The sequence below is a fragment of the Carassius carassius genome, chromosome 27 (assembly GCF_963082965.1).
Source record: "Carassius carassius chromosome 27, fCarCar2.1, whole genome shotgun sequence".
NCBI lineage: Eukaryota > Metazoa > Chordata > Actinopteri > Cypriniformes > Cyprinidae > Carassius > Carassius carassius.
Genome location: NC_081781.1, coordinates 15,805,108 through 15,817,491, shown reverse-complemented (window position 1 = coordinate 15,817,491; position 12,384 = coordinate 15,805,108). Strand labels below are relative to the sequence as shown.

Below are 12,384 nucleotides of genomic sequence, written 5' to 3'. Positions count from 1 at the left end.
GCGCAAATACATTTGCTAATTAAACGACGTGGTACTGGATGGGAAAATGCGAATGGAGCCAGACTGAAACTAGCAAACACACTTGCGCTGCACCTTGCGTCGCATTTCGCCAGGTGTATGATAGGGCCCTTTGTATGTTTTAGGGAATTAGCAGTGTAGTCTGATTCGTGACCAAATGACTCACATGAACTGGTTAATTTAGTAGTAGACATACAGCATGACCTCTATAGCCTGATTCTTATTAACCTGTTCTTTTAGTAAATGAAAAACTGCACACAATAGTCAGATTTTTATTTATTTTTGATTTATTATTTTAATGAATTGTTCAAAAAGACGAGCTACTGGTTTGAATTAGTCTGACAAATACTTCACCGAACTGAATTTGTGACTTTTACTGACCTGCAAGTTATCGTTTTCAGTGATGATGTTTAGTTTGATTGCAACATATAATAATTGCTGTTTATGGTGTTCATCGTCTGTTTGATTACGTCTTTAATTGATTTTTCCGTACATTTCTGCCATATGTACATTAACTGACAGTCACAACTGATAACCTACTAAATACAATTGTAGAAACTTAAATTTCTTAATTTGTATTGTGAAATATTTTCAATGGAGTTAATGGAATAATTACAGAAATTTTATCAAGAACTTCTCAAAGAGTTTCCACCTCTGCATACTTGGCATTCAGTTTCTGCGCTGACCTCTGCATTTTTACCCTCTCTTATACTTTCTTACAGTGCTGTTTGCATACCATTTGGGATATGTAACAGTATTTTTAGGTCTGAACCAGAATTCCGTTATGGATTAACATTATACAGAGATGTTCTTCTTTTGTTCCCAGGCCAAGAAGATTTGCTTTGATTCACAGACTCGTATACACAACGCATGAATACACACACATATCCTGCCCTTCATCACCTTTTTAGTCCTATTACTAAATCAAGCATTGCTAATAATAGTACCATAGACTGAATTCCTCTAAAAGAGGCCTAAGACTGAAACTGGTGTATGTGAGGGGAGCAAAGAGGACAGGGATGGAGAAAAGGGAAGTTTCTAAAGGTGTATACATTCCATTGAGGGGGAAACCATTTTCAGTTGTTAAAGGGATGGATCTGTTTAGTCCAGTTTAGTAGACTTTATTGCATTCAGGAGATTATGTTATTGTCTGTGGGGGGAATGAAGTAAATGAATGTTATTTTGTTCTGTCAGACTCTTTCAACCTGCATTGATTACAGGGTTTATGATTCACCATTGTGCTATTTGAATAGACAGCAATGGACAAGCAGGTACATGTAATCAGTGGAATAAATATAAGTCTTACTAAAGCAAGTAACACTGATGGAGAATTATATTTTCATAGTTTTAGTAATTTTGCTATTTGCCTTTGTCATTTTAATAGTTTTTACTTTGTTAAACTTTGCTTTGTGTAGCTTTAATTGAAGCAAAATTCTTAATTCATGGGGATGAATTTACATATGTTCATTATTGTTGGTGCCATATTTGTGTTGTCCATCAGCTGATACATGCTAGCATGCTGATACAAAGTTAGCTGATAAGGAGGCCATCTCGCCATCCCACCAGAATGATTTTGTTAATGTGGAAAGTCTGGAAGCCATTTTTGGAAACTGTCATGTGTTGTGATTTTTTGTTTTAGGAGATTTTTCTCAGAATCCCTCATTGTTGGGTTTCCAGGAATTTGAATCTGCCGTTTTCCATGGCTGGACTACAGTCACAAGGTTGCATTTGGTCACAAATAACAAACACTTTCTAGATTCCACATTACGAAGGGCTAATGCTTTGCTGCATGTTTGTTTGTGAGTGCTGTCATTCAAAAGCAAAATGCAATAATTTAAACATTGCGCCAAAATTGAGACACAGTGTAATGGAAGAAGCAACTGAAAATTACATATTGTGATGTACATAAAATTTTAGTAAAGCAGCATGGGTGCTACAGATACTTTTATTCAGTGATGTTACCCCTTTAACAGCAAACTCCATTAAGCACATCTTGCTGTGCAATTTTTCAGTAGAGTGATTTCTGTATAGGTGACTAACCTTGTTCACCTCTGTCTCATTAGATCTCATTAAGAGTGTACAAGGCAAAACACATTTTACACAGTAACTCATTTAGCATAATGTGCTTATTTCAGACACACGTGCACCCTTTGTTCTCTGTTGTGTCTAGTATCCATCTAACCAACTGTTCTCTTTCTGGGGGTCATGTACCCTGTTGTTTGGTCAACACTCTTTGCTACAGTATATAGATCAGTATAAAAACAGTGGAGGCTATTACGCACACACTGCCTGTATTTCAAAGGAAATGGCTTGCGTGAGAGGAGAATGTGGGGGATATGCACACATGTACGTGTGTGACTCCTGTCTGTTCTCACACCAGCACCTGGCTGGCTCTCAGGATTTGGTGTTATGATCACCATTACCATCTAAACCACAGCCAACACCCCATCGCACAACTGCACTGTTTCTCTTGGCACACGGTCAAACAACCGTCTGTGGCTACATAAAAACACACACACACATTACACATGAACTTTCTGCTGCAGATCTCTTGCAGTTTTTTAGTCAGGGACAACTGTTGATGGATGGATATGCTTGTGTGGAGATATATTTATTTGCATTACCCTATATTTGTGATTATTAGTTATTGATTTTTTTAAAGCTTCATTGTAGCAAGTCAGGTATGCAGATAAAAGACTATGTCCACCTCAGAGTAAAAAAGTAATAATAGTGACTTAATTTCATACTTTTGACTCCACATATTTGTAATAGTTATTGCGATTGTATATCATAGTGTCTTTATATCTCCTGATATTACTTTTTCTTATTTTTGACTTCTTTTTTTTTTTTTGCTCCGAAACTAAAATGGGTTTTCAAGGGAGAATTTGAGTTACAGATGATCTTTTTGATCATTAGGGGGAGATTAGGGGAAAATGTAACTATAAAGAGCTGTATGAAATGAATTACCCCTTTGATAGATTCTCTTATGTTTTATGAAATGGTTTATAGCTGCACCATCTAAAAAGTTAACTATCACAAAAGCACACTTATTTTAGTTACTAGTTGTCTTACATCCCTAGATGCCTTGATTTACTTCAGGCATGTTATATTTACCATGCCTTTCCATCTTCTGGAAAAAAACATTCACATCCGAATCTGCCTGCATCCCTCTATCCTTATCTCCCACCGAGCTGTCAGTAGCGAGAAGAGAGCAGAGACAGAAGAGGCTGAATGGCACGCATTTGGGGAGAAAACAAGCAACTCAAACAAACAGCCAGCAGGCTAAATATGAAACCAGTTATATTTGGGCTGGCATTAAATACGGTCATAACAAACAGATAGAAGAGAGGCTGACTCATGCTCTTATTCCCTGTTATTTGTGATATGTTTTGATATCAAGCTTTAAATCAGAATTTCTAGAACCATCCAGAATTTAAAACAAAAAAACACTTGTTGTTTTCAGGACCCAAGAATGGCAACTTTGGGCAGTTAAAACAGCGGCTCCTCAAGCAGAATTAACATGCTTATCCTTATAAATATTTATACCAAATGCAGATTATAGCTTTGTACACACAAACACAACTGTTTGTGTTGGGTTTCCACCAATATGTTAATAAACATCTCAAGTGAGTGTTTGCAGACCAAACTGATGCCTACAGCCAGAAGCCTAAATTGATAGTGCTAGTCTCAGAAAGCATTGCATAACCACTGTGCATGCATTTATGAAAACAGAAATGTTGAAATGATGGGACCATGCAGAGCTCAAGTCATGATTATAAGTGAGCTATTTGTAAAAGATTGAGTAAATGTCAAAAGGACTTTGGGACTGAAATGTATACTTACTCAACTCATATTTGGAATGAAAATAATTTTTCATTCTCAGGTCCTGCCAACTAAACTAAAGTAACTGATGTTTGTAGTTTTGCACTCGGTTTATGTAGATTGTCCTAGTCAGACTCTTCTGTCGGCTGGGATAGCACAACCCTGGGATGTGTGCAATCATGTTGAATGTGTTTATATATGTAATTTTTGTCATTTTGTTTTTGGTTTGTAATTTTCATATGTATTTAAAAGTTTGAGATCATTCAGTTTTTTAATAGAAACTTATACTTTTTTTCATCATGGATGCATTTAATTTATCAAAGGTGACATTAAACATAAAAGGTTTCTATTTCAAACATATGCTGTTCTTTTGAACTTTCTATTAATCAAAGAATCCTCAGTGTAAATGATCACAGTTTCCACTAAATATTAAACCGTTTTCAACATTAACAATAATAAGAAATGTTTCTTGAGCAGCAAATCAGCATAATACAATGATTTCTGAATCATGTGACACTAAAAACTGGATTTCAGTGGCTGTTGAAAATTCAGTTTCACCAGGTTTTTTAAAGGTAGGTTGCATGACTGAACCATACAAAATACTGTTTGTTTTTGCTGTTAATGGTATAGTGAGGTGAAGTAAGATATATACATTTAAAGAAACACGTGTCTGTGGCACAAATAGCACCATAAAACCTTAGCCATTTTGAATCATTTAAATCATAATGTGATCCAATAATCAATATTATATGTTGCATTTCAGCTGTGATCTTTTGGGGGGATTTTAGGAACATTAGCTACAGTATTAGCATTGGTAGATATCCATCTTGTCAAAATGCGCCTGAGCTGGTGCATCTGAACATAAAGCCTTTTTCATCCTGTAGTCTTACATAAGTGTACTGCTCCGCTAGCCATGCGTCTGCGGTTTTGGCAGGTCCAAAGGGGTTTAGCTGGCAGAGCTGAATGTCTTATTTCTCAGGTGTGAGATTGTTTAGATCTGGTGTTGAAGGATGGGCAGCTCTCTCATTACCCAGCCCTTGGATTCCACAGCTGGTGCAGGACTTTGTGCCAGCCTCACCCACCCATGTTGCTGTTCCGTCCTCCATTTGTCTTCTCTGAGTCTCTCTTTGCTTTCAGCACCATCAGTGCTTCTGGAATGACAACAAAGTTTGTTTTTGTCGAACACCCTTGTTCACGCTTTCTCCCCTTAATGAAACTGAGACAGTCTCTCTCTCTTTCACAGTCTCTCATTCTCTCTGTCCCCAGTGTCTGAGTTTAGTCCGTGCATATAAAATTTTGATTAACTCATGCAGGAGCTATTGCCTTTCCGATGAAAAGAGCTTTTGTCCTCTGATTCCCTTTCAGCAATACAACTCTATTTAATGTTGGAACCCACAGTACATACTTGTATACAATATATTCTTTTAGTGTATTTCAAATATAATTTATCACAATTTTCAGTATTATATATAAACATACATATGTACACTACCATGGAAAAGTTTGAGGTTGGTGATACTCCTCATAATACAGCATTTATTGAATTAAAAAAAAATCTAATATTGTGAAATATTATTAAACTAAAATAACTCTTTTCTATTTTAATATAATTTTAAATCAAATTTATTTCTGTGATGGCAAAGCTGTATGTTCAGCAGCCATTTTTCCTGTCTTCAGTGTCACATGATCCTTCAGAAATCCTTCTAATATGCTGATTTGCTGCTCAAGAAACATTTCTTATGTGAGTGAAGTGAAGTGACATTCAGCCAAGTATGGTGACCCATACTCAGAATTTGTGCTCTGCATTTAACCCATCCGAAGTGCACACACACAGAGCAGTGAACACACACACACACTGTGAACACACACCCGGAGCAGTGGGCAGCCATTTATGCTGCGGCGCCCGGGGAGCAGTTGGGGGTTCGATGCCTTGCTCAAGGGCACCTAAGTCGTGGTATTGAAGGTGGAGAGAGAACTGTACATGCACTCCCCCTACCCACAATTCCTGCCGGCCCGGGACTCGAACTCACAACCTTTCGATTGGGAGTCCGACTCTCTAACCATTAGGCCACGACTTCCCTTATTATTATCCATGTTGAAAACAGTTGCGATGCTTAATATTTGTCTGGAAACTGTGATACATTTGACATCCAGATTGATTAATATAACATTCAAAAGAACAGCATTTATTTGAAACCGATATCTTTATTGTTTGGTTTGTTTGATTCTGCCTTGGAATTCCAAAACAAGGGTTTTACCTTTTGTAAGATTGTGCAAACAACATGCATATCTTCATAGTAGTACATTCCCACATAGTGTCTAAAAGACATAAAGAGTGATTATTCCATGAACACTGATGTAAGGGTTAGACACTCATCTGTATCTGTATGTGCATCTGTAGAAGTCTCAGGCCCTGAGGAGCTGACTGTGGAGCACGCTCATTCTGTCCTGGAGAACGTGTTTGAGAGGCTGAGGGGAGTCAGTCATGCTCGGGACCACCTGAAGAACTTCAGCTCTGTGTACACTCCCAGTGATGGAGCACACCAGGTCAGTGAGATAACATGCAATTTACGTTTCTCAAACACGCAATGCCACATATTAAAGGGGTCATGCAGTGCACAGCATAATGAGTACACCCCCTCTAAAACTTAACAAATTCAGAAATGACTATTTACTTAGAAGACATGTTTGGGTTCTTTAGAGATATAGTGTTCCAACAAGCCTGCCTGATCATTTACAAAAGAAGAATGCCAAAATTATTCAGCCAAATAAGATCATCTTATCAAAGTGATTAACATTTTGTGTTGCAAAAATTAGTACACCCTCCTGAAAGTTACTAAATATTTAAGGCTACTTTTGATCAACAGGTAAGTATATTGATCCAAAACTTTTAAAGACAAGTAACTTCCTGATAATTAAGTGTTATAGCGCACTGAATAATACTCAGACTTAATGCTGGCAGCAGTGGAACCACTTGGGAGAGAACTGCCAGGTGATTTATTTCTTCACATAAAAGAGGACAATGGTACAAGAGGAATACCAAATTATTGTTTTTAGTATGAAATTACAGCAGAAGTAGCTCTGAAATTCCAAAACAGTGGACTTGTGATGAGGCTCCTGAAAAACTCAGGTCTTCACTCTTTGAATTGTGCAAACGATAATCTGATCTTGCTAATTTAAGGGAAGCGAATGATTCAAATAAAAAACAACTATTAAAGAAAACATCTGTTGCAATTTGTATGTCTGCTAACTTCTACCTTCATGGAAAAAGTTACCAGAATGCAGACACATTTTTCTCAGAACTCCATTCGGCAACACATATGCAGAAAACAGTACGTCTCACCTTAACAAACCAGAAATCATCATGTTTTATTGAGAGACTTATGTATGCTGCTATGAAAGACTAGGTAAAATGGCTGAATAATTCCATGTACAAAATTACATTTCTAATAAGTGTTGAATGTACAATGCCACAGATGTGTTTTTAAGTTTATTGTTTGAACCCTGTGCTTATCTAAAGAATACAGAGTGTCTATCGTGCTTTTAGCTCACAGTATTCATGCAGGACCTGTGACAGACTGTGTGTGACTGTCTTTGACAACTGGAAGCTGGAGTGCGTCACAGCCTTTTAACCATACTGTATGACTGAACTGAACATCCACTCTTGTACCTCTGAGAGTGTTTCATACACTCTTGTGTGCATTTGTGTGACAGACATTTTAAAGAGAAAGAGCCAAACTGAGGGACAGAGGAGAAAAGAGCTGATTATGTAACACATAATGTCTTATTTTCTCTAACCAGAGAGCACTTGCAATCCAGTCATTTTAGAGATGTTCTCTACTGGTTCAGTAGTTTTTAGAGGTTTTATTCATCAGTGTTGGGGAGTAATTAGCTGGAAGTAATGATGCTTGTAACTCATTAATGTTTTGTAAAGTAACCCTCGGTGTCCACTACACAAGCCTCTGTCTGAAGGAGGATTGTGTTAAATTATATTTTAAATTTAAAAATATGAAACACATTTTAATATATATTAAAATAGTAAACAGTTAATTTAAATAATGATATTTCACAATATTACTTTTTTACTGTGTTTTTGATCAAATAAATGCAGCCTTGGTAAGCATAACAGAATTCTTTTAAAAAAATTAAATAAATACATTTTAAAAGTTGTGTATTTATGTAGCTTCTGTTAGTTACTGTAGTAGTTTTTAGGGTAGCTAACTACTACTTCAAGAGAGTAGCTTCACAAGTTGAGCTGTTTTAAATGATCACCAGTCTGTAACTCGGCAAGCTACAGTTTCATTGACTGTTTTTGATGGATTTTTCATTTTATTGCATTTAGTTCTAGTTAAAACACTGTCTTTTGAAGTTTGTTAGTTTTAGTCCAGCTTCAAAACCGCCTTAATCATATTGGCCATGTTGATCTGTTGAGTTTAATCCACTCTGTTCCTCGAGTTGTTTTTCACAGATGGAGTGTTATGAAACCGTAAGTGAGCCATCACATTAAAAACTCTGCACCACTGCGTTCATGATGGGGATCGTATAGCACATCCTCAATGATCACCCGTGGACTGCTTCTAATTTATATTTTATCTCTCTTGTTTTTGATAATGCAAGAACATATTGCCCTCGTATTTTGCCATCCAAAATCCATTTTTTATTTGTTATCTTGATTTCACTGTTGGTAATATACACCATTCAAAAATCTCTCCAAGGCTGCATTTATTTGATCAAAAATGCTTTAATAAAAGCAATACTGTGAAAGATTGTTACAATTTAACAGCTGTTTGGTCTGTAAAATATTTTCAGCAGCCATTTCTCCAGTCCTCAGTGTCACATGATCCTTCAAAAATCATTCTTAAATAATGATTTGAAACATTTCTTATTATTATCATTGTTGAAAACAGTTGTGCTGCTTAATATTTTTGTGGAAACTATAATACATTTTTCGGGATTATTTGATGAATAGAAAGTTCAAATGAACAACATTTATTTGAAATATAAATCTTTAGTAGCATTATACATTTCTTTACTTTCACTTTTGGATCAATTTAGTAAATCCTTGCTGAATAAAAGCCTTATTCTTTAAATAAAAACTTTACTGACCCAAGACTTGTTAATTGTAGTGTCAGTTAATAATATAAAATTCAATGTAGGTTATATTTAAAAATAAAATATAAAGAAAAAGGTCATGGTCTCAACCGATCCTTTTATCGTTTTAGACCCACAATATTTTGATGGAATATTTCTATGACAGTAAAGGAATCTGGGATAGAAGGAGCATTCAGACACAAAAGAACATCATCTTCTAATGTGTAACTGTTTGTGTCTCTTCACTGTTGGTCAGATTTCTGTCTTTGACACACATCAGCCGTAAAGAGCTCACGTTACGTACTTCAAATACCTAAGACAGACAAAGACGTACACAAAGACACACATCAACATCAAAACATCTAATCTGGAATATTTAAACCAATACATGCGTACCTCTGTGTCTGATATTTTAGATGCTAAACAAATGAGGTTTATCAGTGAGGTTTGGTACATAGCGTGACTTTGGCGAGACTTACAGTCCAGGAATGTTCCTTGCTAATGAATTCTGTCATAGTAGTGTGTGTGTGTGTGTGTGTGTGTGTGTGTGTGTGTGTGTGTGTTTGGTTTAAAATTTTCTTGCATCTACATTCTACCTAAACGCATAAGCTCAGGTACTCGTATCCAGTTTCATCTCATACTTATCTCCATATAGAAGCTAATCACTAGCGTAGTCATTTTAGGTCGAATGTAGGTCAACAACATGGAGATACACGTTTAAATGTCTCCAAAATAAAGCATATTCCACGGAATTGTGCACATGCCTGTTTGGAATAGCATACCATCAATTATCTTTGCTATTTAAGCAGTATATATTATGTATACTATTTATTGTATTTACATACTAGTTGGCACACTGTCCTGCATTTGTATCCCACGATGCAGAGCAAAATAATCAATGACTGGATGCATTGTGAAAGTCATGGTTTGTGACAATTATGTAACATACTACTAGTGTGTAGTACATACTGCGTAGCATGCAGTAAGATCTCCACAGAGATTTTTCAGGTTCTTTATATTCCTCACAACTTGTATGTTTATTTAGTAGATGTTTTTGGCCAGTTTAACTGTATTCAGCTTTGTTTAAAATACTTGCTCTGTTTAAATCAGTTAAACTGAATCCTGCAGATTTTGTTTCATAATCAACCTGCAGACACCAGTACAATCCAGAAAAAAAAAACATGAGTCACTTAATTCAAGAATAATAAGCCTTTTTGATATCCTCTTTTGTGTTTTCTTTTTTTTATCATACTAGTTGAGCATACTGACTAATCTTCATCTAACACTTTTAGAGGTTTATTTTGAGGGGTATGATTTAACTGTGGCTTTTTGTCATTAATAGGCTACTTTTTATCTAAGCAGTGGGTGCATGTTATTTTTGGAAGTTCAGTGGAAATTTTGTTACACAAACTAGTGAAGGAAACTTCTTTATTGGAATCGAGTTCTTTTGACTTGCAATGCAGCATTTACAGGTGCTGGTCATATACATTTACATTACATTTACATTTATTCATTTAGCTGACGCTTTTATCCAAAGCGACTTACAATTGCTATATATGTCAGAGGTCGCACGCCTCTGGAGCAACTAGGGGTTAAGTGTCTTGCTCAGGGACACACTGGCGTTTCACAGTGGATTCGAACCTGGGTCTCTCACATCACAGGAATGCATCTTTTCCACTGCGCTAACACCACCCCACAAACAAACAAACAAAAACAAACTTGTATATTATATTCATTTATTTATGGAAGCACATGGGTAGCGATATTCAATTTGCAATGTAATATGCAAAATGACAATGCAATATGTAAAATGACAATGCATTTCTGTATTTACATTTTCATTTTCCAATACATTTGTGCAACGTTTGGTGCAAAATGATAAATGAAAATTAAATTACATAATTTTCATTTGCCATTTCATACACCAGTTTTAATATGTAAAATGAATACTAATTTTTACGCTTTATAAGTTGCAAATTTAAAATTGAAATGTATTACAGAAATTATTAGATATGTATAACATGTTCAAGCAAAAACTGTGGCAAAATTATCGTTTAAATGCTATTTTTCTTAAATGCATTAACACTCACAGTCAAGACACTTACGATTGCATTTTCATTCAGTGTCCCGCAATGAATGTAGCTAAATTCAATGTGCACATTGAAAATGCATTCCAAGCCGATCACGTGTCCGCCCCCTCCCGCCATGTCAGTCACTGCGTGAACAAGACGGGGCTTGCAGAAGGTCTGAGACTCAAATCTCAAGAAGAGGATTCAAGTGAGAGAACATGGACAAGACAGTTGGTCCGTATACGTTTTGATCATTTCAGTTTATGGCTTTAATATTTAATTCGCACTGGTAGGCGGGGCTGAAACGCTGCTTTCATCTGATTGGTCGAATCGCTCCACCTTCAACTCGGTCTTTCCATTCTTTCAGGCAGAATAAGAGTCAGTGCGAGTGGACCACCGCTTGCTGTTAATTAGCATAATATTTGAATCAGATGTAGCTGGGCACATAATTCGTGCTGCTGAGACCTGCAAATTATTTCTAGGTTGTAGTATTGTATGAATATTGTCCCACTGATAAATACAGTGCAAATAGTTCTGTCTCTTTGGAAAAAAGTGAAGTGGAAATAAAAATCAATAATAGACTGAACAGTTCCATGTCTGTAACATTTACCACTCTCATATTTTAAGTCATAAGGCACTAGGTATGTGTGTGTGACATTAATAAATAATTGTAAAAATTAATATAGTTACATTTCTGAAATAAAAATAGTAAAATTAGCTCTGTGCTGCTCAGTGCTCCTGTAGCCTACCCCAGAGCGCCCTCTCACGGCTGTAGACGGTAATGTTTTCTCTTGGTTCTGAATAAATGCGACTTATATATGTTTTTTTCCTCGTCATGACGTGTTTTTGGACTGATGCAACTTATACCGAAAAATACGGGTAACATTATTATTATTATTTATTATGAGAGTAACTGACACAGACTAGAACTTTAATGTTTCACCAAATTCAGCTCAGATCTTCAGACTCGTCTTACTCGTGTTGCTGTATAACTGGCCAGACTTACCTTCCCAAAAAAATCCTATTTAATTTTATTTCATAAATTTAACTATATTTATTTCCACTTCACTGTTATCCAATGAGACAGAACTATTTGCACTGTTTTTATCAGTGGGACAATATTTATACAATACTATAACCTAGAAATAATTTAACGGGGTCTCTTGCAAGTCGCAGCAGCACGAATTATGTGCCCAGCATCATCTGATTCAAATATTATTCTAATTAACAGTGAGCGGTGGTTTCAGACATTACAGTGCTTCACTCGCACTGACTCTTATTCTTGTCTGAAAGAATGGAAAGACCGAGTTGAAGGTGGAGCAATTCGACCAATCAGATGAAAGGAGCGTTTCAGCACCGCCCACCAGTGCGAATGTAATATTGA

General features: G+C 36.2%; 1 protein-coding gene across 1 annotated transcript in view; it reads left to right on the top strand.

The window, feature by feature from the left end:
• The window catches only part of scfd2 (sec1 family domain containing 2), a 117,333-nt gene that overhangs the window by 94,509 nt on the left and 10,440 nt on the right, over positions 1 to 12,384 (top strand). The window contains exon 6 of the mRNA XM_059512950.1: positions 6,242 to 6,387. Coding sequence (XP_059368933.1) covers positions 6,242 to 6,387 — 146 coding nt within the window. The remainder of the gene's footprint in view (positions 1 to 6,241; positions 6,388 to 12,384) is intronic.